This window comes from Primulina tabacum, chromosome 8 (genome assembly GCF_025594145.1).
Source record: "Primulina tabacum isolate GXHZ01 chromosome 8, ASM2559414v2, whole genome shotgun sequence".
Classification (NCBI taxonomy): Eukaryota; Viridiplantae; Streptophyta; class Magnoliopsida; order Lamiales; family Gesneriaceae; genus Primulina; species Primulina tabacum.
The window spans coordinates 17,265,408-17,290,135 of NC_134557.1; the positions used below are offsets into that span (position 1 = coordinate 17,265,408).

The 24,728-nt window shown below is 35.1% G+C and overlaps 2 protein-coding genes across 2 annotated transcripts; both read right to left on the reverse strand.

Annotated features, from left to right (window-relative positions):
* Positions 1 to 6,419: 6,419 nt before the first annotated feature.
* Positions 6,420 to 14,956, reverse strand: LOC142554619 (uncharacterized). The gene is made up of 10 exons (XM_075665281.1): positions 14,801 to 14,956; positions 9,642 to 10,177; positions 9,229 to 9,549; positions 8,941 to 9,153; positions 8,443 to 8,535; positions 8,202 to 8,309; positions 7,857 to 8,120; positions 7,236 to 7,352; positions 6,835 to 7,146; positions 6,420 to 6,446 (listed from the first exon to the last, which is right to left on the reverse strand). Exons 3-10 carry the CDS (start codon positions 9,313 to 9,315, stop codon positions 6,420 to 6,422), a joined length of 1,221 nt encoding a protein of 406 aa, XP_075521396.1. The 5' UTR covers positions 9,316 to 9,549; positions 9,642 to 10,177; positions 14,801 to 14,956.
* LOC142554620 (uncharacterized) lies at positions 9,847 to 13,406 on the reverse strand. The gene is made up of 4 exons (XM_075665282.1): positions 11,893 to 13,406; positions 11,031 to 11,663; positions 10,648 to 10,929; positions 9,847 to 10,558 (listed from the first exon to the last, which is right to left on the reverse strand). Exons 1-4 carry the CDS (start codon positions 13,404 to 13,406, stop codon positions 9,847 to 9,849), a joined length of 3,141 nt encoding a protein of 1,046 aa, XP_075521397.1.
* Positions 14,957 to 24,728: the final 9,772 nt, after the last annotated feature.

Genomic DNA, 24,728 nt, shown 5'->3' on the forward strand with positions numbered 1-24,728 from the left:
ATCATTTAATCATGCAATCATAACTTTAATCATATAATAAATATCATTCAAGCATTTAAAAGCAATTAAATAAAACAATTAAGCAATTAAAATAATTCGCATGCATGTGGTTTACGTAGGCTGGTTTTTCGAACGTTACACTACTCATTTCAAGAAGGTGAATCTTCTTTTTGGCAGCTCATCACATAAGAACTTAAAAGTTAAGCGTGTGCTTGACTTGGGGCAATTTTGGGATGGGTGACCCCCTGGGAAGTTTCATAGGGTGCGTGTGAGTGAGGACATAAGCACATTGGAAAAACTCGTCTTGGTTCAGTGAGGACAGTCGTCGGATCTGGGGCGTTACAAGTTAAACACACAAGATATGTTTATGGATGTTCGGAGACTTCAACTGCTCATACGTCACCCCTTCTACCACCTTGGGTAGGATACACTAGAAGACTCTAATTTATACAACACTTTGTACAAACCCACTCAACTTAGGATTTACGCTACTGCCTAACTGAACTCCTAGCACTCAAGATTGTAGGCATCACCACACAATCAAATATTGTTTAATGTCTCATATGCAAAGAGTACATACACAAGTTTATTGTCTTTGTGCAAGACTCACTCAGCTTTTAAATACAATCTATTCTCTGTGTATATATGAGTGATGGTGTTTGCATGAGTGAGAACTGATCTATGTATTTTTAGAGAATACATTTTGTTGATGGCATTGATCTTGTATTTTTAGAGGCTACGTGACTGTTCATCAAGACTCATCGAATACATTCACAAGTTACAGTGAGATATACTTTTAATAAAATAGCTTTTCATGAACATGCATAACTTAAACATTTTTCTTTTCATCATATACTTTTTCCTTCTCATCATATACTTTTCTTTCCTTTCATCATATACGTATCCGTTTCCTTTTTTTTTGTTGAATTCAGATCCTTAATTGTGACTTTCGTATCAGCTGTAGGTCGATGGATCCATCTACGTATAACCACAGTACCGTGCGGGAGGGACATCAGCGACACTCTCACCCGTCAACTGAGCCTTGGCATTATATATTATCGTATCATCGTATTAGTCACAATTAATTCAACTCCTTCAACCTTTCACATTTCCATCACTTGTAAAAATTCATGCATATATAAATCATTTTTCTTTTAAACCAAGCATGCAACATGTCTTTTAACATTTTTCATCATAAAATCCCATAAACATTCAAATAAACGTTTTAACATTCATTATAGTATTCATGGCACTGCCAGGACGTCTAACATTTTTCAGGTGTAAAATGACTGTTTTGCCCTGACCGAAAACATTAACTTCCCAATTTATCGTTAGACCTTAAAACGATGACTCAAATCTATCCAACCTTAACATGTCATCTTAAAATATACCCATAAATATTCCTTAGATGTAAACTTATGCCCTCGACTAATGTCCTGATTCGTATTTAAAACTTAGACGTACATTTCGATTTTAACTCGAATTGACTCGAAACTTAACCAAACCTTACCAAACTTGAACCATAGCTTATTAACACCTAACCATACCTTATGCAACCCAAATCAAACCCTTTAGAACCCTTGAACATGCATGGACAGCTACTGAAGTTTTGCCCCCATTTTTTCGAAACCCCTAGTTTACATTGCATGAGTTTCTTAAAGCCTAAGCCATAACAATCATGTTCAGCCCCTAACAATCAACCCTAGGACCCTACTCAAGCCCTTGGAAAGCTATTGGACTAGGCCTAACACCCCAAACGTTCCCAGCACTTCACCCGTGTGGATGAAGCCATGCGCGACCCCCCATAGACGCGGTTCCTACGTAGCCTTTGAACCAGCCATCTTGCAGCCACCCTAGGACCATCACACAGCCCCATTAGGTCTCCTGGTCATGCCTTAAGAACAGCTAAGGCCGTGCCCCTCTAAGGTCCCCTAGTCAAAACCCTAACACCTATGTAAATCAATTTTTCTTTTACCTTTATTACCCTCCATGTGCAGCCTTTATGCAGCCTTGTATAGGGCTCTAAACCCTCTAGAATTCATCCCTTCTAAGTGCCCTACCATGGCAGCCCTTTTGTGCATCATAACCATAAGGTTTAGATCATAAAAACACAAGTTTTGTGCATGATATATCATAAAAACGAAAATATAATGAGTGAATCAAATTTTTATGAAAGAATGATTGAATACACATAATATGGCGTGAAAGATGTTTGAAAGAAGATTAAGGCGTGTCTTTGCATTTATTACTCACGAAAAACAACTTGTGATGCGAGAAACGTTGGCGAAGAGATGATAGATGCAACCTTGCTGATTTTTCCTTCAAATTTTGTGATTTTCCTTCTCAAAATTTCTTGTGATGTGTGTGGTTGAGTGCTGATGGAGAGTCCTAGTATTTCCTAGGGTGAGGGGTGTGTGTTTTGAATGGAATAAAAGAGCTTGGAAGCTTAATTATTTGATATAAAAATGCATGGTGCAATCTTAGGCCCATTAACCTAGTATAATTGATCCATTATTCCAATTAGATAATATTTAAAATATTTTGTTTAGGTTGCTTTTTGAAAATAATAACCGAGCCTCCAAAAAGTCCCTATTTTCGTCAAAGATCATTGTCGGTTTAAAATACGACTCGGCGTGTAAAAGCACCTCAAAACACCTCATTTTCAAAAATTTATTAAAATATACCATATATAATATAATTAAAATAATAATTTAATAAAAATATTTTCCCTTAGATGGTCCTCGATCTCCGTTCCTCGATCGCATCTCAAATAACCTTTAAAACACATTTTAATGCATTTTAATATAAAACCTTATTTTAAACATGTAAACATGCCCACCATAATTAATTCACGCATTTAAAACAATTTAATTGGTCATTTTTCATTTTTCCTAATTTGCATGCAGTTGGCTAAGGGCTATTTTATAACACGCAGAAAATTCCAGCAGCTAGTCGAGGGTTTTTGAGGGCCTTAGGTGGTCTGAAATGTGTGATTTAATGGCTGCCACATGTGGTTATGTTATGATTTAAGTTTGGAAAGATGTGGTTGAGTTTCGGGTTAATTCTAGTTAAAACCGAGACCCCGATCCAAGTTTTAAAGCGAAATATAAAAGTTACTGCATGGGCTCGAGTTTATGTCTAAGATATGGTTAAAAGTATGTTTTAAGGTGTTTCGATAAGTTTGGTTGGCTTCAGGTCAAAATTTTGACGTACATGGGTAAAATAGTCAATTAGGGTTTCCAGGGGCAAAATGGCCATTCGCTCACGGATCGAGTTAGATGTCCTGCAGCACCCTGATAACCGAGATTGCATGATTAAAATGTATATATTTAATATGAATATGAATTATAATGAAAATACGAGAAAATACGTTGCATGCTTGGTTTTAAGAAAAGTACGTATATGCATGAATTTTATAAGTGATAAATACGAGGACATGTTTTGAAGGAGGTGAGTTGGTTGTTACTAGCATGAACACAAACAAGAACATGTAAGGCCAAGGCTCAGTGGATGGGTAAAACTGTCGCTAATGTCCCTGCTGCTAGGTGTCGCGGTTATACGTAGATGGATCCATCGACTTAGAGCTGATACGAAAGTCACAACTAATGATCTGAATTCAATAAAGGAAAATGAATACGTATATAATGATACGATATGACATGATTTGATATGAATATGTAAACGTTTATATGTTCACGATTTTGAAGACCGTGAAAGTTATTTTGCTTACAGTACTTTTCACTGTTGCACGATATGTATATGTACTTGTTATAACGGTTCAGGTGTGTAGAGTCTTTAGACTCACTAGGTGTGAATGGTGCAGGTGAACAGTTTGTTGATGAGGAGACTGGAGGCGCTGAAGACTGAGTAGGCTGAGCTGGGGTGAATAAGTTAATTCGAGGACCTTGCATTCTTCAGCATATTATGATCATGATTCATGGGTGTAAACAGTATTTTAAATGTTTTTGCATCTCTTTATACGTTGGTGATATTGACAGAAGTTGAGTTCTTTTAAAACAGTAGACTATGAGATTGATTTCATTTTAAAATTTAATTAACTGAAATTATTTTCATTCAGTGGTTGGATGACCTTTTAAAATGTATGATTTACTTCTTTTATTGCATGCATGTGTTTGAGTATTTTCGAAAAGAGCTTTAATAAAATATTTCAGTAGAATTTTAAGCAGTAGACGTTTCAGTTGGTATCAGAGCAATGGTTCTTGTAAAGGGTTGTTCCACCGCCAGCTTCATAAGCTCAGTCATCAAGCCTCAAGTCTGTAAGTTTACATGTTTTGAAAATTTTATGCTATCACCTGCATATTTACATGATATATGTTTTACATTACATGTTCATCTGTCTATATGTGTTGAGATTTGATGCTTTAGAATTTTTATGCATGTTACGACATGAAATAAGAAATTATATGAATTTCATGCATCTTGGCTTTGTGGTGGAATTGAACATGATTAAGAATTTGGCTAATGGGCGTTAGGAAATGTTAAAAATGATTTGACTATATTGATTTTTGGTTATTAGTACCGATGTTCTACTTTTTGGGTCATAAGTTAGTCATGAAGATTATGAATGCCTTTGGGGTATGTATATTTTCTAAGAAATTACTGATGATCTATGGTTAATAATTGCATTAATTTTTGAGAATTACGTATGAGGAATAATAATTCGAAGACTGCGACGGTCTTTAGAAGTATAAAAACGTATAATTTGAGATTGTAGGTGTTGATGGAAAATTAAGATTGGTTATGAGGATTGATTTTGGATTTAATAAGCTTAAAATTATTGAACTTTATGTTATAAGAAACCTATATAATGGAATTAAGAACGTTAAGAACTTATGGGTAATTTAGAATTTTTGAAATTAAGGACCAACTGGATAATTTTCGAGGAAATTAGGAATTAATCTTGCAATGGTTAAGAAATTTGGGGATTAGTTTAGCAATAAGTGAGAATTGAATGGTTTAAAGGATAGGAATTCTCGATGATTTAGGTTTGAAGGGATATTTAGAACCTTGAAATATCTGGGTTATAATGTCATAAAGAATGATAATCAAGGGCATTGTAGGATGAATCAATTGAGCTTGAAAATATAAGCGTTAGTGGAATAATGTTGTGGAAATAAAAAATTTACAGTGATGAAAATTTTAGGTAAAGTTGATCAATTAGTTAAGTTATATGATTAGACATTAAGTTAACATATTTTTGTGAAATTAAGGTTTGATTTACATGTATCATAAGTTTTAGTCATGATCTTAAGAGTTAAAATTATACCTTTTTTAGGGTTAAATTTTTTTAGAAAGTTGTGTAGAATTGATGGTTAGGTTACTTGAAAGACGGATGTAAGAAGTGAGATAGATACCATGTTCTGAGGAATTTTTGAAAACCATTCAGAAACTGTGGATTAAGTGTATATGTGTTTGGAATTATGTTATATAAGACTATCTGTGTTGCGTAAGCTTGAATTACAAGTTTATGAGATAGGTGTTTATATGAAAATTTTGGGCTAAATAAAAACCAAAAGGAATTAGTAATGTTCAACATAGGTTATCAATGAACAAATATTAAGATTTTTATCGAGTAAATAATCTGAAATCTTGATATGTGGATTCTAAAATGCTATGGATTATATGTGAAGTCGAATTATTAGAGTTAGTCCAACATTAACAGGGGAGAACTTGTTAAGTTTTATGCGCTATTGTTAATTAAACATTAAGGATACGTCAGAATTCGATATTCGTTCCAATAAGAAAAGTCCAAGTGTCTTAGGCCTCAACTAAATTGCAAATGGGAAGAAAATAATTGAAGTGTGTTATTGATGCTAGAAGGATTTTATCGATTACCATTACTCGAAATTTAAGATTTGCAACATTTTTATATTTGAGATGTACTTGTAAATAGTTAAGTTGTATTACTTTGGTGCCATAAGATAAATTTCAAGGATCTTAGGCTAATATTATGATCAGTTGGATGAGTGAAAATGTTTAGAAGGGGGGTTGAATAAACACTTGACTATTTTCCAATCTTTTCGAAAGAATGAACCAGTTTGGTGAAAAACTCAATTCGATAATCACTACAAGAAAAGTGGGTTTCTGCGGCGTGCAATATGCGCCGCGGAAAGGTATCCGCGGCGTGCATGGCACGCTGCGACGCACGCTGTAAAGTTGAAAGCCGTGTTAAGTTTGAAACTATTGGCAGCGTGCAGTTTACGCTGCGGTTGACTCTAATAACGGCGTGCGGAGTGTGCTATTGATAGTTATCTTTCGGCAGCGTGCGCCGCACGCTATGGTTAAAAGTTTCAACATCGTGCAAAACATGCTGTTGATATATTGACCAATTCGCAGCGTGCAAGGCACGCCGTGGTTCAATGTATCCATGGCGTGCGCAAAACATGCTGTTGATATGTTCACCAATTGGCAGCGTGCATTGCACGCTGCAGTTAAAAGTATCAATGGCATGCGCAATATGCTGTTGATGATTTATTGGCAGCGTGCAGCAATATGCTGTTGATGGTTCATTGGCAGCTGGTATTGCACGCTGCGGTTAAAAGCAACCATGCTGTTGATAAGGCGCAATGCAAGATATAATTGATATATTATTGTACGCTGTCGATTTGGTTTATCAGCAACGTGCAACACATTAACGTTATTTATATTATTATGAACCAAATTTTAAACAATAATATCGTAACTCAAAAGATTTATCACACAACATCCAACCAATCACCGGAATTAAAACAAAATAATAAGATAACATAAAAACTTGATAAAGTAAACAAAATACTGAATAATATGATGGTTTGATGCACTAGTGTCTCTAACCCTAGAACCAATATAAGATCTGTATCGGTCACTCAAAACGATAAATTTAGAAAACCATGCTATTGTGCTTCCAACTGCATCATCCAGAAAAATCATTTCAGAATTCGGTCGAATTAAGTCTACCTGCTCCACAAGAACTCTATCAACCCAAACTTTCCAACAAGATCCACCAAGAGGAACGTGATGCACTTTTACAGTTGGATCTGTGGATGCAATTCGACCTTCAGCAACAACTCCATCACCACACCAATGAAGCAACTTGCATTTAGTATTTTCAGAGATATCTCCATGACACACATTCTTTAAATTTGACTGCATATAAACAATACAAAGTATTAATTATGCCATATCTATTTTATAACAAATGTGGTTTAGATAACACAAACTTTTAAGATAATTACCTGAGATGCAACTTGATGTTGGTTCACATTATCAACATTACCACTTTTTTTGAGACGATTGATATCACAGCCGCTACCAATATCATTCTCAATCCCAATACTGCCACCACTACCTACCTACATATTGAGATAAAGCAAAAAATATCTCAAACAACAAATCTCCAATGTAAGAGCCATTAGATTACTTCTACTGTGAGTAAGCCAAGAAAATAAATGAAGCGATGTGTGCTGTACAAATCAATGACAGAAGAGATAAGCTAAGAACCTCTCGATTGCATTGTTTACATGGCTTACACTTTGTGATGAATATTTTGTAATAGTGGTCAAATGGGGAAGCGAAATATACGATTCACGATGGTAATAGTTCTTGGGTGCATGAAAAATGGAGTGCTTCTGTGGTGCAGTTTGATCAAATACATGGATTCTTGAGTACAGACGGAGTTCTTGAAGCTTACTCACAGTAGCCAAATACATGGATTCACAATTAAATGAAACTTATACCATTTTTTCTTCCCAACAATAAAACAAAAAAATGATCAAGACAAAATCATAGGTCACTAAACAAAAATTCTCAACAACATCAATACAAATTATTTTATATATTGCTGTTTAATTACTAACCTGTTCTTGCTCATTTTGTTGCCTCATATTTTGGAAAACAATGGACCTCATTTGTTGCACTTCTTGTTGAAGGTTGTGCATCATACTTTGAAGTTGTTTAATAGTTCCATTTTGTTGCAAAGATGCTCCAACTTTTGAAGGTATAACTCCAAAGCCCATTCCACGCACTCTACCTCGAATTTCCTTCCCAAATACAAGGCTAATTGCATCCTCAGCAATGTTAGTAGTGTTTTGAGATTCAGGTGCACATTCTTCTATTTCTTTCTGCAAAGAACAAACAAATAATTTTTGAGAAAATAATGAATTCAAGTTGATCAGTTTTTTTTACAGAAATAATTTTTTTACCATTCTTTCTCCAACAGCTTCACCACTAGGTTGTCCATTTTTCTTCTTATGGCCTTCCACCCATACTTTTGTTCTTGTAATTGGTGTATCAGCAGAACTTGTTTTCTCCTTGAGTAAGAAGCATATAGAAATATATGAAAAATTCATTAGGAACATAATTCAAAAAAAGTATCATTACAATTAAAAATAAAAACACTTAGAGAAGAACTTTTCATAAGGTTTTTCAAATAATAACAATTACCATGATGTGAGCCAAACGGGCATAACCTCTCATGCTCATTGTGTGGTTGTGTATTTGCTTTCCTCTCCTCGCCTTAAATTTTTCACTCTTTTCCTGAAAATAAAAAACATATAACATATTCATATATAATCGATTAGTCATATGATTGCTAAAAATTAAAGAATTGATCCAATGCATTATTGTCACATAATGGGTATAAATGAAAAATGAAAAATGAAAAACTAAGATGATACAGAAAAAATAAGTGCGACAGTTGAGAAAAATAACTATAAAGGATTAAAGGTTAACTTTTACACCAGTCAACCAATTAATCTAGTGGTGTTATGTGTTAGAATATTTTAAGTTTCACCAAGAATCTCAAGTGATGCAGTAAGAAGAACATTATATATTGTGTGATTCGTTACTTCTTGGAATTATTAAATTTAATGCCCGAAAACCATAACAATTATATGCATGTATCAAACAGTCAAAAATCCATAAGAATGAATTGATACTTACTTGAAATGGTGATGATCGTGTCTTCTTTACAAACAAGTCCCATTGGTTTTGATCCAAAAATTCGTGCTTCAAAAGACAAAGATCTCGTCCAGCCACTCGACCATCATCAACTTCTCGTATAATTATTTGGAGTTTGGACTTTCTATCACGCCACAATTTACCTAACTTTTGAAAGATTGAATGTTTCTCCCACTCCTCAACTTTATAGTTCAACTACACATTAAGAAGCATAAAAATATTTTTACATTTTGTAATAAAATAGGAATAAAAAACAGTGATAAGTATTACCTGAAGACAACACCACATCTTATTCTTCATTTCCTCGTCTAAGTCTTTCCATCGATCTAATGTGTATGGCACAAATTCTTTTACCATGCAACCTAGAAAAGTGGCGTACTTGACCGAATTATCTCCAACTGCCTGTCCAAACTCATTACGTTCCAGATCTTTGGGCTGTTGTTGGCCACTACCCAAATTAAACTTTGATGGACCTCGTCCTTTTTTCTTATTAGTTTTGGCGTCATCAACTAGGTCTTTATCACGCAAATATTCTGATGAATTAGGTGGAGTGTTGGAGTCCACTCTCGATAGCTTATTTGCTATATTTTCCTACAAAATAGCACAAAGAGATATTATCATGTAAAATTGAGACATCATTAAAATTAAAATAAACCAAAATCTACAAAATAATAAAATATCACCTGAACTTCACCTACAGATACCTGCTGCGTTTTTGGCCCAAGCTGCTCATTTTTTAATGCTGTATATGAAGAGATAGTCAAACATGTAATATAACATGATAATTCGCTGAAAATAAAAAGAAAACAGACAAATATATTGCAACAATAAATAAAGTGTAATGGAACCTTTTAAATTAACTACAAACTCTACAACCGAAAATTTCAATCACGGATCAGTCACGTCAATTCCCTCACACTCATTTCTCGCATACGGTTCTTTCTCAGTGATGTTAATCTCAAGTGTGGACACATCAAGAGGTGTGAATGATGTATAGGCTTCCTCTTCAAGCAAATTCATGTTATGCATACCCCGAGGCGGCGCTTTCAGCAACACATACCAGTTTGATTCGTCATTGTCTCTAGAATAGAATACTTGTTTTGCTTGTGATGCTAAAATGAAAGGATCGCCTTCAAAAGTTCTTAGACCTTGGTGTAAGTTGATCAGTGTAAAACCATCTTCCATTTTGATTCCAGTTTCATGATTTGCCCAATCACACCTAAAAACAGGAACTTTGAAAGAATAGTAGTCTAGTAAAACAATATCTCGTATAACTCCATAGTATAATACTCTTCCAACGGTATGTGAATAATCATTCGCACTAGACTGACAAACAGTATCTGCTTCAATCGAAACACCACTATCTTGTGTCGACCTTTCAACATCAATTTTGTGGAATCGATATCCATTTATAATATAACCCATATAAGATACGACATGTTTTCTTGGACCATGTGCTAGCCATTGAATTCTGTCTGATGAGTTATCAAAAACATGTTTTGATAACCATTGAGCAAATGTTTCCATATGTCGCTTCTGTAATAATGTTTCATTAATTAAGAAACGACGATTTGTTTGTTTCAGCTCCTCAATGTGCATCCTATTTAAAATCATTAAAGGGTCATTATTAGAATATATGAATTATGCAATACACAAAGGCTAATATGATATGTAATTAACTATACTCACTGTAAGTAAGGCTCAACTTCAGCAGTATTGAACAACACATATCGATGTGCAGCTTGCAACACATGGTCTTCTAAAATTTTTTCTTTTCCTTGAGAAATTGGGCGACCTTCCACTAATCCATTGTCCAAATCCTGATTCCGATTAGAACGGATACCAATACCAGCCGCTTTTTTTATATAGGCACTACAAAACCGCATTCGTTCTTCTGCAAGGTAACACTCAGCTATGCAACCCTCTGGCCTTGCTCGGTTCTTCACATACTCTTTAAGTGTTTTCATAAATCTAAAGAAAAAAACAAATTTCACATGAAACTAGTGTTTTTAGCAAATTTAAATTATTTGTATAACATAATATTGGTCTAAAAATAAATTAATATCTATTACCTTTCAAATGGATACATCCAACGGAATTGAACAGGCCCACACAAGCGAGCCTCTCTTGCTAAATGAATTGTCAAATGAACCGAGATAGTGAAGAAAGCGGGTGGAAAGTACCTTTCCAACATGCATAGAGTTTCAGCAATATTCTCCTCGAGTTGTTCTAAACGGTTCCTGTCTGACACTCTTTGACATAATTCATTGTAAAATGCACACAATAGAAATAGAGCACTACGTGGACCTTTAGGTAAAAGACTTCTCAATGCTACTGATAGCAATTGTTGCATTAGAACATGGCAATCATGAGATTTCAGCCCAATAAGTTTATGCTCTTCTAAAGAAACACAGTTACCAATATTTGAGCTATAGCCATCGGGTAACTTTATTTTCTTCAATCTAGAGCAAAATACATTCATCTCTTTTTTAGACAATGTGTAAGGTGCAGCAGGCAAGTGATACATATTTTCCCCTTTCTCTTGAGGATGTAATTCTTTTCTAATGTTTAAGTGCATCAAATCTTTGCGAGCATTCACACCATCTTTGGATTTTTTCTTCACGTTTAACAATGTGCCTATGATATTTTCGCAGACATTCTTTTCAACATGCATCACATCTATGTTATGACGTAGCAAGCAGTCCCTGCACATAACAATTAACACATTTCATAGTATTAGTTCATGATTCATAAAAATTTATGAACAAAAAAACAAATTTATAAAACTTGACGAATATAGTGCGAAATAACTCACACTCCAGTATGGCAAACTGAAAAAAATTGACTTCTTCTTCCACATTTGATCTGATTTTTGTACATTTTTTGAACTATCATGCGTCTTTCTCTTTCTCTTTACATTATTGATATTCTGACTCTTTTTTTTCCCCCCAGTCATTTTCAATGACTTTTACCGCATTGAGAATTTCTAAACCAGTCAAAGCCCTCGGTTTTCCTTTTCTCTCTTTTTTTCCATTAAACCACTTCTTTTTCTCACGAAATGGATGATCAGGAGCAAGAAATCTTCGGTGGCCTAAGTATGAAAACTTTCTACTGTACTTAAGCCACATAGAACAAACGTCTTCACCACATATTGGGCAACCGAATTTTCCTTTTGTGACACATCCAGCTAGGTTTCCATAAGCTGGAAAATCATTGATTGTCCACATCAAGATAGCCTTCATATTGAACATTGACTTGCTAAATGCATCAAATGCCTCCACACCTATGTCCCACAACTCCTTCAAATCTTCCACAAGAGGTTCCAAGTACACATCTATATCATTTCCTGGTTGCTTTGGACCTGGTATTAGTAAAGTTAACATAAGATTTTCTTTCGACATGCACTTCAATGGAGGAAGATTGTAATTGACCAAGATAACCAGCCAAAAACTATATCTAGAACTAAGGTCACCAAAAGGGTTGAATCCATCTGTTGTAAGACCAAGACGAAGATTTCTAGGATCTGATGCAAAAGCAGGCCACTTGTGATTTATTGTATCCCAAGCTACTGAATCAACTGGATGACGCATCATATGATCTTGACTTTTGTGGTTGGAGTGCCAAATCAAATCTTCGGCCATTTCTTCTGATTTAAACATCCTTTTAAATCTTGGTATCACAGAAAAATACCTTAGCACCTTTTCAGGAACTCCTTTACGAACTTTTAAGGTAACTTTGTCCACCTTCCATCTTGAGGAACCACACTTTGGACATGAGTCTAATTCTTTGAGCTCCTTTCTAAATAGACAACAATCGTTTGGGCAAGCATGAATCTTCTCATATCCTAAATCAAATGGTTTCAACAACTTTTTCATCGAGTAAACACTTTGTGGAAGTGTGGTTTTTTCTGGAAGCATGTCACCTAAGAACTTAAGGAGCTCATTGAAACTACTGTCAGTGTGACCATTGGTAGACTTGTAATTGTATAATGTGACAGATGCTGACAACTTTGTATAAGTCGTACATCCAGGGAAGAGAGGAGTTTCTGCATCTTCTAATAAATCAGTAAACTCATAATCTCTTGCGTCAGACGTAGTGTGTCCAACCTCTTCATCTGAGACAAATGCATCCCTATATAAGTGAAATGCCTCTCTACTTTCATCATCCGCTTCTTGAACTCCTTCTAAACTACCTTCACCTTCAAAGTGTGAGGTATCAGTTTCACCATGGAAGAACCAAATCGTGTAAGAAGGATCGAACCCCTTGAATATTAAGTGCTCATACACTTTGTCAAATGTCATATACTTCTTATTTTTACAACGTATGCAAGGACATAATATTACATCACGTGTTTTGGCGTAGTCCTTGGCTTGTGCAAGAAATTTTTGAACCCCTTCTTCATACTCGGGTAGAAGTCTTGAAGGCAAATGAATCCATTCTTTATCCATTTCGTAAATGACCCGAACCTTAACATTCAAATTAATATATGACGTCAAATAATTTTCATTACTTCATAAATAAAATGAGAAAATGAGAAAATTAATTGGCCCATAGGTTGTGGAGACAGGGGATGGGAAGTGCATGCTTTTATGATTAGGAAATCTATTTTTTTCAACCAACTAAAGTTTCACTTTGTCAATTTTTTTTTAAAAAAATTAAGGCATCAACAGAGATGAACCACATGAAACAAGCATATATAAATATCTTTTTCAAAAAGGCATTCATTCATAGTCCAAGATCACATTTTCCCATGCATGAAGGGTGTCGATTTTTTCAACTTTTAAGGAGATTCTTTTTATTTAGTGCAATACAATAGAGCTCTTTTCAATGTAAAGAAAGAAGGATCACATATTTATCTTTCTTTTTGAAGTGGAAGATGTAAAGCAAATATCTTTAGACCATGCTTTACTTTTTGGCCCTCTCTTTAGAACTATTCCATATTCTAATAAAGCTCAAATATACACTAATATGCTGTGAATTGGGCCCAATTTTTCATGGATTTGTCAATTTCGATCAATTATAAAAACATTAAAAGGTTTTGCAAACGATCTCCGAGCTGGACACGAGAGTAATAACTTAGTTCCTTTTGGTATCGGAACTTACATCATCAAGACTAAACAATAATTTAACGGTAAAATATAGAGAAAAATGTGAAAAGATAACGTGAAAGATGTGTAACAAGTTTCTTGTTTTATACTGCCTTTTGAAACCAAACAAAATTTATCCAAGGGAATATTCAGAATCTTGGCATCAATTATGCCACCAAAGACATTACTAGCTGCTTTGAAATAAATTTTGAATAATTTGGTTGAATTTGATATATGTTTATTAATTCATAAGAAGCAAAGAACCCTCTAGGCTTTCTAAAAGAACTTAATGCAAAAATGTCCAAATCCAAATCATATACAGGTACACAACTCCATATCAGAAACCAAACATAAAAGTTTTTGAAATTTTCTATTTATGAAAAAGTTCAACATTTAGAACTATAAAGTAATCTGAGTTGGGTGCTTATTGTGACCTTTCCAACCTCCAACCACTACGAGTCGACAAATTCTAGCCTTTAATTAAAATTTTAGGACACAATTAGGTTTCCATGAAAATGTGACATCTACATTTGCAATTCAACTTATATATTTTAATTAAAGATAGGCCCCGTAAAGTTGACTTTCTTTTATCTGAAAAAAAAGGGTTTAATGCACGCCGTTAATGTCGTGCCGCAAAAAACCATTTTTCTTGTAGTGATTTTTTCTCTTTTACTATAATAAATTTCATTTACACCACAAAAGTTAATTAAATAATCATAAATCAGCGAAAAGTAAGCAATAAATAAGAATGGAACCTGTGTTTCTGGGAGAGCAGCTTGTTCCCGTTGATCTTATGCGCTGCCACGAGTTGAACTAGAACTATAATGCAAGCAAACAATGTCTTTTTAACTATTGCAATAGTTAAAATAGCTTACAATATCAAACAATTGCAATATCTTTAAACGCAAATTAAAGCTGGTAAAAAACAATAACGGAAAGAGGATTCAATCCCACCGGTAGAAGTAAAAGAATGAAATCTTCGCATATAGCATATAAAACCTCCGAACAACCTGCCAGCAAGATTTTTCTTGTTGTCCATTTCAATTTTTTGTCGAACCTATGTTACAGCAAATTCGGTAGAAAAATGCCAACGGAATTTAAACATACAGCTCCAGGCATAATTCTCAACAATCATCAGGAAAGTTCATCCACTGATATACATGGATATAAAAGTAAGAGAAAAGAAGTCATGTCAAATTCTGCAGCTACTGATCAAAGGCCTTGTTGCTTGGTACACTACTAAGCCCATGGTGATGGAACCAACAAAGGCAGAATGTTTGCTCCTTATCTCAAGCATAAAGGACAATCTTAAAGTATTTATCTATACAATATATATATATATATATATATATATATATGTGTGTGTGTGTGTGTGTGTGTGTGTGTGTGTCCAAATTTTCAACAAATATCGAAGCATACATATGGTATCTACGTTTATATTGAATATAAACACAAATGATGAATTAAAACTTAAACATAAGTTTTTAATTAAAATGTTATGTATTTTATAAAATGATAAATCATAAAAGACGAACAGATCTGCGTGAGTAGGCCCAATTCCTAATTTGATCCAAGCTTGGAAGCTGGATCCAAATCTGGTTTTTGAACTTAATGCAAATACACCCTTAGATTGAGTTTGGATTATAGGTCTCAAATTTGAGTAACGCATTTGAGCTGGATTTTGACAGAAACCATACTGAGGTAGATTTGAATCCATCGTAATACAAGTAATAATTTCATTCAAACACACATGCGAAATACCAGTCACACACTTCACTTGCACACAGAAAAATTGATCAAGATCCAAGCCAAGCAATAATACAGCAGATTAACAGAGGAAATCTTCCGAAAAAACACGGCAAAGAAAAATTAGAATGTCATCTCCAAAAGAAAAGGAGTCCAATGTACAAGTAATAATAATCATCAATGCACTAACGCATAGGTATTTTCTGATCTGGTTGATGAACATGCAGTATAATTTCGTCCCTCTTGAGTTATTGGGATGGATTAGGTGAAAATATTTAACAAACTACAGCCAGCTCAACATTTAATGGGGGCAATATGCATTAGAAAACTTGTATTCTCTCGAGAATTGAAAGCACACTTGCTGAAATTAGAGCCATTCTACTGAAATATGATCACAATCTACAACTAAAGGGATTACAGTGCAAAATATTTTTTTAAGGAGTATAAAAAAAATTGCCATGGGCAATGGCTTCTAGCATTACTAACTAACAGAACTTAAACCTAAAAACTAATCCACTTAGCATGTTCAACCATGTTTCAACATAAAACTGAAGGATCTATGATTTTCGACCACATCTAAAAAGAAAATCTTCTAAACCAAAAACAACAATCTTGCACACAAGGATTCAAGAGAAAAACAAATATTTTCTGGGAAACGGCTAAAGAACCTGAGAGAATGCGAGATTCTGAGCGAAATTTATATGATTAATTGTGAAAAAAAAAAACAGAAACGCCACACAGCTAAATGATTGTAAGAAGCAAAGTGCTTGGAAAGGCGTAACCAGGGCAAACACATGAACATGGAGGGTCGCGGCGAGTGGCTCGCGGTTGCAGCTTTTGCGACGTCTGATGGGATAGAAGATGGAGCAGCGACGGAGGTTGGATGGGTCCTGTAAACAGAAGGCAAAGAGGCTGGCAGTAGGCACACGGTGAGACGGCGGTGGTAGAAGGAGCCGACGATGACTAAAGCTAGGAAGAGGTGCGATGAAAAATTACGAATTTGGGGAAAATGAGAAGAAGATTGGAGGGTTTTGATCGGGGAAAAAAAGAAAGGCGCGATATTTGGGGATTTGGCGCCTCAATTGTAAAGTATTAATTTTATTCCCAATATTAACAGCATGCATTGTGCGTCGTAAATATAATTTTTAACAGCTTACTAAATGCACGCCGTTGAAACAAATTACTTTAACGGCATACTTTCCGGTACGTCGTTGATAAATATATTTACAGCGTTTTTGTTCTGCACGCCGTGGTTTGTGTAAGGTGCAACGACATTAAAAGCGTGCATTTTAAAGCACGCCGTTAAAAATTATATTAACGGCGTGCTTTTAATGCACGTCGTTAATGTCGTGCCGCAAAAAACCAGTTTTCTTGTAGTGAATCTTGTTGTCAATGTTGATAAGTTAACTTTAAAGTGTGGAAACAAACTGAGAAACAGATTGAATACTTGAAAATAAAGAACACAAATATTTGTGGATGTTCGGAGACTTCAAATGCTCCTACATCACCCTTTCTATCTCAAGGATATGATATTTACTTAAGAACTTTGATTAATTACAGCAACTATAATAACCCACTTCAGTTTGGACTTAACACTACCAAAATGAAATTCTTAGAATCTTTACAACTTTTATCAATACGCAACTGATATGTTTGCTAAGCACACTTAATCTAAAAAGATCGAATAAGATAACAATAAGTTCTTATATTGGTGCTCAAAATATGAAGCTATGAATATATTTGATAAGCGTTAGCTTCTTGTAACTGATATTTAAAAACTGTTTAACTCAAGAATGAATGTACGTGCTAAAGTCGAATTATTTTCTCAACTGATCTTCTCGGTTATTTTTAGGCTTTGCTTCCCAACGGTAATATTGAATGTGTTCAAATAATTATATCCGTTGATTTGTCTTTAGTAGACACATCATCATTCTTCTGACAATCGTACACTATAGGGTTCTGATATGCGGAGTTCCGATTACAAGTTGCAGTTTACTTTTGTCGCTTTATAGATACGTGTTGCGTGTTTTCTTAATTGCTCGCAAGCGCAGGACGTCAAGTTATAGTAAAATGTATTTTTGAGTACAAATGTTGATCCCACGAGGAGTATGTATATAAATGTATATTAGTGCTTGTGATTAAAATAGTCTCGACTTTATTTAGAAAAATCAAATTAAAAGATTTGGTTGCAAGAATAACTAAATTGAAAATGGGTTTAAATGTAACACCAAATTGTAACAAATAACAATGGGATAAAAGATCTAGAGGTCCGATTTCACGCAACTGTCCATTATGTGTAATTTCTTGTAGCTATGTTATAAAAATCCTTCTTATTCATTACCCAAGAATCCTATAATTATCTACTCCCTCTCCCGAGTGTTAAGTAAACTTTAATCATCTAAAAATAGATTGCAACGTTCTGATCAACAATCTACAAATAAATAACACATCAAGCACTAGATTCTCTATGGGCTTCGATAGCATTATAGGCCCTCCCGAACTCTATAAATACCATTGATGTATTTTTCCCATTTCTTGTTTATAATTTCATCTTCTAAGTGATAAATTGTAAACATATAAATCATTCAAATTATGGCCAATAAATTGAAAGCATTAAGATTAGAACAATACAAATGAACAATATGAAGAACTTAAATAGCTTAGTTCATAGATTCTAACACATGGTTTCTAGTTTTGTTCCATCTTTCCTCTAGAAATAAAAATTAGTTCATAATAACACAAGCAAAACAAAAAAACATGGTTTTAAAACAAGACATATCAACTGAAAAACAAAAGAAAGAAGAACTTAGAACAAGAGTTTGAAGTGCTGATTCTGTCCCCGGAGTTGTGCAAAAGGTTTCCCAAGAACTTGATGAACTTGAGTCTTCAATCTTCTAGCAGCAGCCTCCGCTCTTCCCTTGGCTCCCCAATACCCTAGATGGTAAGTAAATTGATGTATTTTATAGTCCCAGACAAGCCTCAATCCGCAGCACACCAAAATCTTGGACTTCCATGCGCAGCACACCAAAATAAATATTTTTCGGATTCTGTCGTGCAAGGACCGCGGGTGCGCTTAAGAAGTCATCGGGGGTGCGGTGCTTCTACTGGTGTGTGAGCGCAGGTGCGGTGCATTTTTCAGTGCGGGTGCAGTGCCTCACCGCGGGTGCGGTGCATATCTTACCGCGGGTGCGCTAAAGCTTCTGTATTTTTGATCTTTTGCATTTTCTAATTCAACATTTTATTATTCCAAACTTTCATCCTAAGCTTCCAAATGACAACAACAAAGACAACAACAAATTCATAAAACCTGCTCAAGAATCACAAAATTCCAAGTTAAATACAAGTAATAAAAGTGCAATAAATTTCACTTATCAATACGCTCCTTAACTGATGACGTGTAAAGCTGATTTATCAGCTGACTTTCATAGCCGATTGATGAACTCACTGTGTAATTGATCAGTATTAACTGATCGTCCAGTTTACTACACAGTTTCATTAGCTTTTATCAGTTCAGTTGCCTTCGATTTTTAGCACATTAATAATCAGTTCAGTTGCCTTCGATTTTTAGCACATTAATAATCAGTTCAGGCAACTTGAGTTATGTAATTTCAGTGATGATATGTTCAGTTGAGTTGATCAGTTCGGTAGTCTTTAATCTCTCAATTTGTCAAACTACAAAATTCTGATTCCAACAATTTCCCCATTTTTGGTGTTTGACAAAACTTAAAATTCAATAGCTGATAACAACTGAACTTTGTAGATAAAATAATCTTTCATTGAAAATAATCTTTCACGGTACATATTCGTACAAAGAATGAACGAAGATAGAAGACTATTCTTTTATTCGTTCATTCTTTGTCATGCTTGTTTGTAGGAAATCCATTCGATTGATCAGACTTCCGAAGTAACTTGAGATATAACCTGTATCATTTGTTCTTGCATCAGATCTATTCTCTTTGTCATGCTTGTTTGTAGGAAATCCATTCGATTGATTAGCATGTCCTGAGTTTGGAAAAGTGCTGAAACTGTCACTCGTGTTAGAGTAGGTGCCTGTCGAGCCAATTGTTGGCCGAGGGTTCATGTTGAAACTCTATGTATAAACAATCTTTATTTTAATAATATTTGAAATTATTGATTTGGCACATCTTTATCTGTATACCCATGCTAGTTGCATAGATAAAGTCCTTGAATATAAAAATAGTAGAAAGAATATGAGATGCTCATATGATGAGTATCATGAAACTCATATTTGCAATACTGTATATTCTAAATAGTTCTTAGTCGATTCAGCCGCCACTAAGAAGGATATAGGCCGCTCGAGTTCGAGACTAGTATCTGCGATGTGAGTATCATGTTTCATTGGTAGGGGACATTGTGATGTCCGAACATGCAGATAGATGCTCCTTGTAGAGTGCACTGAACAACTCTCCATAAAGGACTTTCCAAGTGGTTCTCACTTATCAAGTGAAAACGTCCTAGTTTATGGTTGTACACCATTAGTCCTTATGACCCGGGACAACATTGAGACTCTATATGCTAGCATTGCACTTTGACTTGGTTACCGAATCATATGGGGTCATCAGGTGGCAAGGTTGGGTGTTTTGTCGAAACATATAGGAGTGGATGCATTGTAGTTGGGGATTCACCGCTTACCTTCGGGTATGGATATCCTATGTGTATGTAGTTTGAAATATCTGATCAGAATATGGTGGTAATTAAGAAAAGGATTTCTTAGATTACACCATCGATGCAATTACGACATGACACATAGTATCTATTCTTTGACAGCTCTCGATATACCAATAGTTGTCGAATCGATCGGGATATATGAGATGAAGGGACCGTACTGTATGCTAACCATAATTGAATGGTTCTTGCAGGCACTATCATTTGATACATAGGGAATCCTATAAGCGATGCTGCTAGGCGTTTGACATGATTGGTTGGGTACTATCAGACTTGAGTTCTGACGTTCTTATTATCAAGGAGTTGATAATTAAGAATTGAGCAATTGGGGTATGCTCATATAAGGATATGTTTAGTCACGAATCACATTAAGATGTGAACCCACGGCTAGTTGTATCAATGAACCATTGAGGGCCACACAAGTGCTAACTTTCTAGATCCCGTTGAGAAGTAAAAATAGTTCAATGTGTTGAACAACTTATAAAAGAGTTTATAAGCGCAAGGAAAATTAGAATTATGACTTCTATAAGGGGAATGTGAATTTTAATTTGAGGAAGTTTTCCTAAATTTAAAGTTGGCCAAACATATAATATATTTAAAAATTGTGATTTTCTTAAACATTAATATGGAATAAATTAAATTAATTCAAGTGTTGAATTAATTAAACACTAGTGGACCTAGTAGAGTCCAAATAAATAAATTAATTCAAGTGTTGAATTGATTAAACAACATTGGGCCTTGTAGATCCCAATTAGAAATAATTATTAATGTAGATGCCCGTATTTCGTATTTGCAAATTTGCGAAATTATTTAAAATTTTCTCTTTTTAAATAAATAACATGCCTCATTCATAAAATAAACTGATAAAAAGATTTAATATATAATGTAACAGCGGAAGCAAATATTGTTTTCAAACCACAACTTAAAAATAATTCGTCAAAGTAAAAACTGAGTTTGAGCATAAATAGTAAATGATAAAAATGAGGTCCTCGGGTTCCTACTACTGCCGACCCAAGCTAGCTCACTGGTCCCCGCCCTCGGTCTCGACCTCATCAGTACCTACAACAATCGAGTCTAGTGAGTCTAAAGACTCAGCAAGCATATATCGTGAATAACAAGTAAAATATATCATAAAATTTCGTGTAACGTAAAAATATCGTATCGTAAAGCGTAAGGGAGAAATCATGTCATGAGTAATCATAAATACGTGCATATCTGAAAATCGTACGTAAAAGCTTTGTTCGATAGAGCTCTGTCATAACATATCATATCATAATTTTCTGTAGAGATAATGTTCTACACAAGTGGCTCATAACATAACATAACATAACATGCACGTCTGATCAGACTAAACCACAGTATACTGGGCGGTAGAGATCATCACATCCCTTGGACTGGATATTTGTACCCATACATAATCGTAAACCGGTCGTAGGTCACTGGGTGAAGCAATCCCATAAGCGTCAGGTGGCCACAAGACATATCGCATATATCTCAAAAATAACATTTTTATATTATGCACGTAATATAATTATAACCCTGTTTTACCGAATGAGTTGGATCATTCCCAGGCTCACTGCGACCTAATTTTAACATGAGAAACATGCAATTAAATTTAATTTGACCAACACTTCATAATCGAACTAGAAACGAGACAATTACGCCCAACAAACTTAGTATTCAACCATGGCTTCGTACCAACCCAAACCAACATTGAACTATCGTTTAGCCATAATTAAAATACTCCTAAAATATTGTAAACATAACTATAGGGCTGTAATAAACGAAAATAGTGAACGGAGGCCAAAATCGTGAAACGCTCTTTCGAGAGTCACTTTGGCACATTGCACCGTAAATTTTCGTACGACCTCTAAACTTAACCAAATCACAAACGGCCAAAAACATGACCTTTTTAACTCATTGAGGTACTGTCCAGTCTAGGGCCATAGGCTAAAAGCCAACCTAGAACTCACACCAGCCTCCTGAACCGAACCCAAGCTGCTGTCCAATTACAGTAGCAGCACTTGTGCTTGCATCGCTTTGTTTACGAGGCTATTGGCCATTGGGGCTTGAACCACCGACCAGAGCCTCTTCCCAACATCCTAAGGTGTGGTTTGAACAATGGATAAGGGTCCTAGGACAACCACAATCCAAGAAAACACCTAAGATAACGCGACACTCCCACCCGAGAACCTTGCTGCACGCGTGAGGTGTAAAGCTTTACTTGCTGTCATTTTAATTCCAGTGGCCATATGATCGACCATGGCTTGATCTAGACATCATGAGGTATTGTGTGAACCATGGCTAAGGTTAAAAGACAACCAAGATCCACACAACACCCTAAAAATCGAAAACTCACTCACCCAAAATCGGAAAAAAAAAATGAAACCGAGGAACATGTGTTGTGTTGTTGAAAAATATCGATGGAACCGTGAGCCAAGCCATTGAAAGGTCACTTGGTCACGTCCTAGGCATGCTAAGGGAGGGTTCGAACCCTGGTTACAGGCCCTGGGCCAACCATGATCCAAACTCTCACCTTAGGCAACCAACAAGAAAATCGAGACTCAAAAATTGTAACTATGGAGAGTTGCTGTCAAATTCGTGCTGCTGGGGTGAATGGACTTAAACCAATGGACCAACCCCTTCCTAACACACCCTATATTGTGTATAGATGCATCCTTGAGCACCTGGAACCGAGCCAACCCATGCAATCACAAAAACAACGCAGAAACCGTGAAGCATGAAGAAGGCCGAAAAATCTGTGCAGAATTTTTTTGTGTAGTTGTTGTCATACTTCGGTTTTGCCATAAAAATCATGATCATGTAATGTTTTAAAATATTTACATGACTTGATTGAAGAGCAAAGAACAATATAAACATGCCTGGAAATTTGTTTTCGAAAGAAACAAATCAATATGACGAACACGGCGCGGCGGAGACGAGTTTCTTTCTTACTTTCTCTCTTGTTTTTCTCTCTTGTTTTCTCTTGATGCAAGTCACGTTTTTTGTTGCTGATTTACTCTGAAATTTAGAGAGTGAGGATGGAGAGAATGGCTAGGAAATGAATGGGAAGGTTACCAATTAAATGGGGATTGAATGGCAAGGTAAAATCCTTCTATCCTTGATTCTTTGGGAGATAAGGAAATGAGGTGATATTATGGGATTTGAGGGAGATATAGGGGAGGTGATGGCCGATTTCTTGCTATCAAAATATGGTAGAAATATTGCCTAATTATTAATTTTTGGTGATTAAAACTTAGGGAATTATCTACCAAGAAAGGATAAGGAAATGAATAAAAAATGGTGAGTTGTCAAACTTAATTAAATTTTTAAGGTGTTGGCCGAAAATTTCTTGATAATGGAGGAAAAATATTGCTTAATTATTGAATTTTATCTCCTTCAAGTTTTAAACACTAATTATGTATTTTAGTGAAATAATTAAATTAATTTTTGGATAGTAATTTCCTAGCACGCATGGCTAATTCTTAAAATAAATTTACTAACATGTTAAGCTACAATTTCTTAAATAGAATAGGCCTAGATTAATTTATTCCAATTGGTTACACCTTTTAATTTAGGCTTTTAATTAATTATTGGACATAAAAGAACTTATTTACTACTTAACTCCAATTAATTAAATAAATCCTTAAACTTCTTTTACATTAAAATAAATTATTCTTTATCTTAAATTAAGTCTAGGAATATTTTCTTATTATTGAAATTTATCTCAATACTCCAACTCTAGCCCGGCCTCGCGTATTTAACCGAAAAGATAACACTAAACTTCTACGATTTAAAATAAATGGTCATGACTTAATAAATTTTAAAATGCCTTAAATATAAAAGAAATCATTTTCGATTTAAATACTAGTATTTATGCGTAGCTTATACGTAGTCTGATTTATCGGGTTCTACAACTCTCCCCCCTTAAAAGAAATTACGTCCTCGAAATTAAAACTTACCGAATAACTCGGGGTAACGACTCTTCATCTCAGGCTCAGATTCTCACATAGCTTCCTCCTCCGAATGATTAAGCCATTTGACTTTCACTAGCTTCACCAGTTTGTTCCTAAGCTTCTTCTCCTGTCTGTCTATGATTTTCACTGGTCTTTCTTCATAATACAGGTTCGGAGTGAGCTGCAACGGTTCGAAGTTCAAAACATGCGAAGGATTTTCCACATACTTCCTCAGCATAGAGACGTGGAACACGTTGTGTATTCCGGCCAGATTCGGCCAAAGAGCAACACGATA

What these genes read in the sequence shown, in the direction of transcription:
- LOC142554620 (XM_075665282.1), bottom strand. Translation starts at nt 13,406, where the DNA reads ATGGATAAAGAATGGATTCATTTGCCTTCAAGACTTCTACCCGAGTAT. An exon ending in TGGATGTATCCATTTGAAAG is followed by an intron (nt 10,930 to 11,030) that starts GTAATAGATATT and finishes TTTTTTCTTTAG; the next exon opens with ATTTATGAAAACACTTAAAG. An exon ending in GAAGTTGAGCCTTACTTACA is followed by an intron (nt 10,559 to 10,647) that starts GTGAGTATAGTT and finishes GATTTTAAATAG; the next exon opens with GATGCACATTGAGGAGCTGA.
- LOC142554619 (XM_075665281.1), bottom strand. Translation starts at nt 9,315, where the DNA reads ATGGTAAAAGAATTTGTGCCATACACATTAGATCGATGGAAAGACTTA. An exon ending in CCCGTTTGGCTCACATCATG is followed by an intron (nt 8,310 to 8,442) that starts GTAATTGTTATT and finishes TTCTTACTCAAG; the next exon opens with GAGAAAACAAGTTCTGCTGA. An exon ending in AACATCAAGTTGCATCTCAG is followed by an intron (nt 7,147 to 7,235) that starts GTAATTATCTTA and finishes GTTTATATGCAG; the next exon opens with TCAAATTTAAAGAATGTGTG.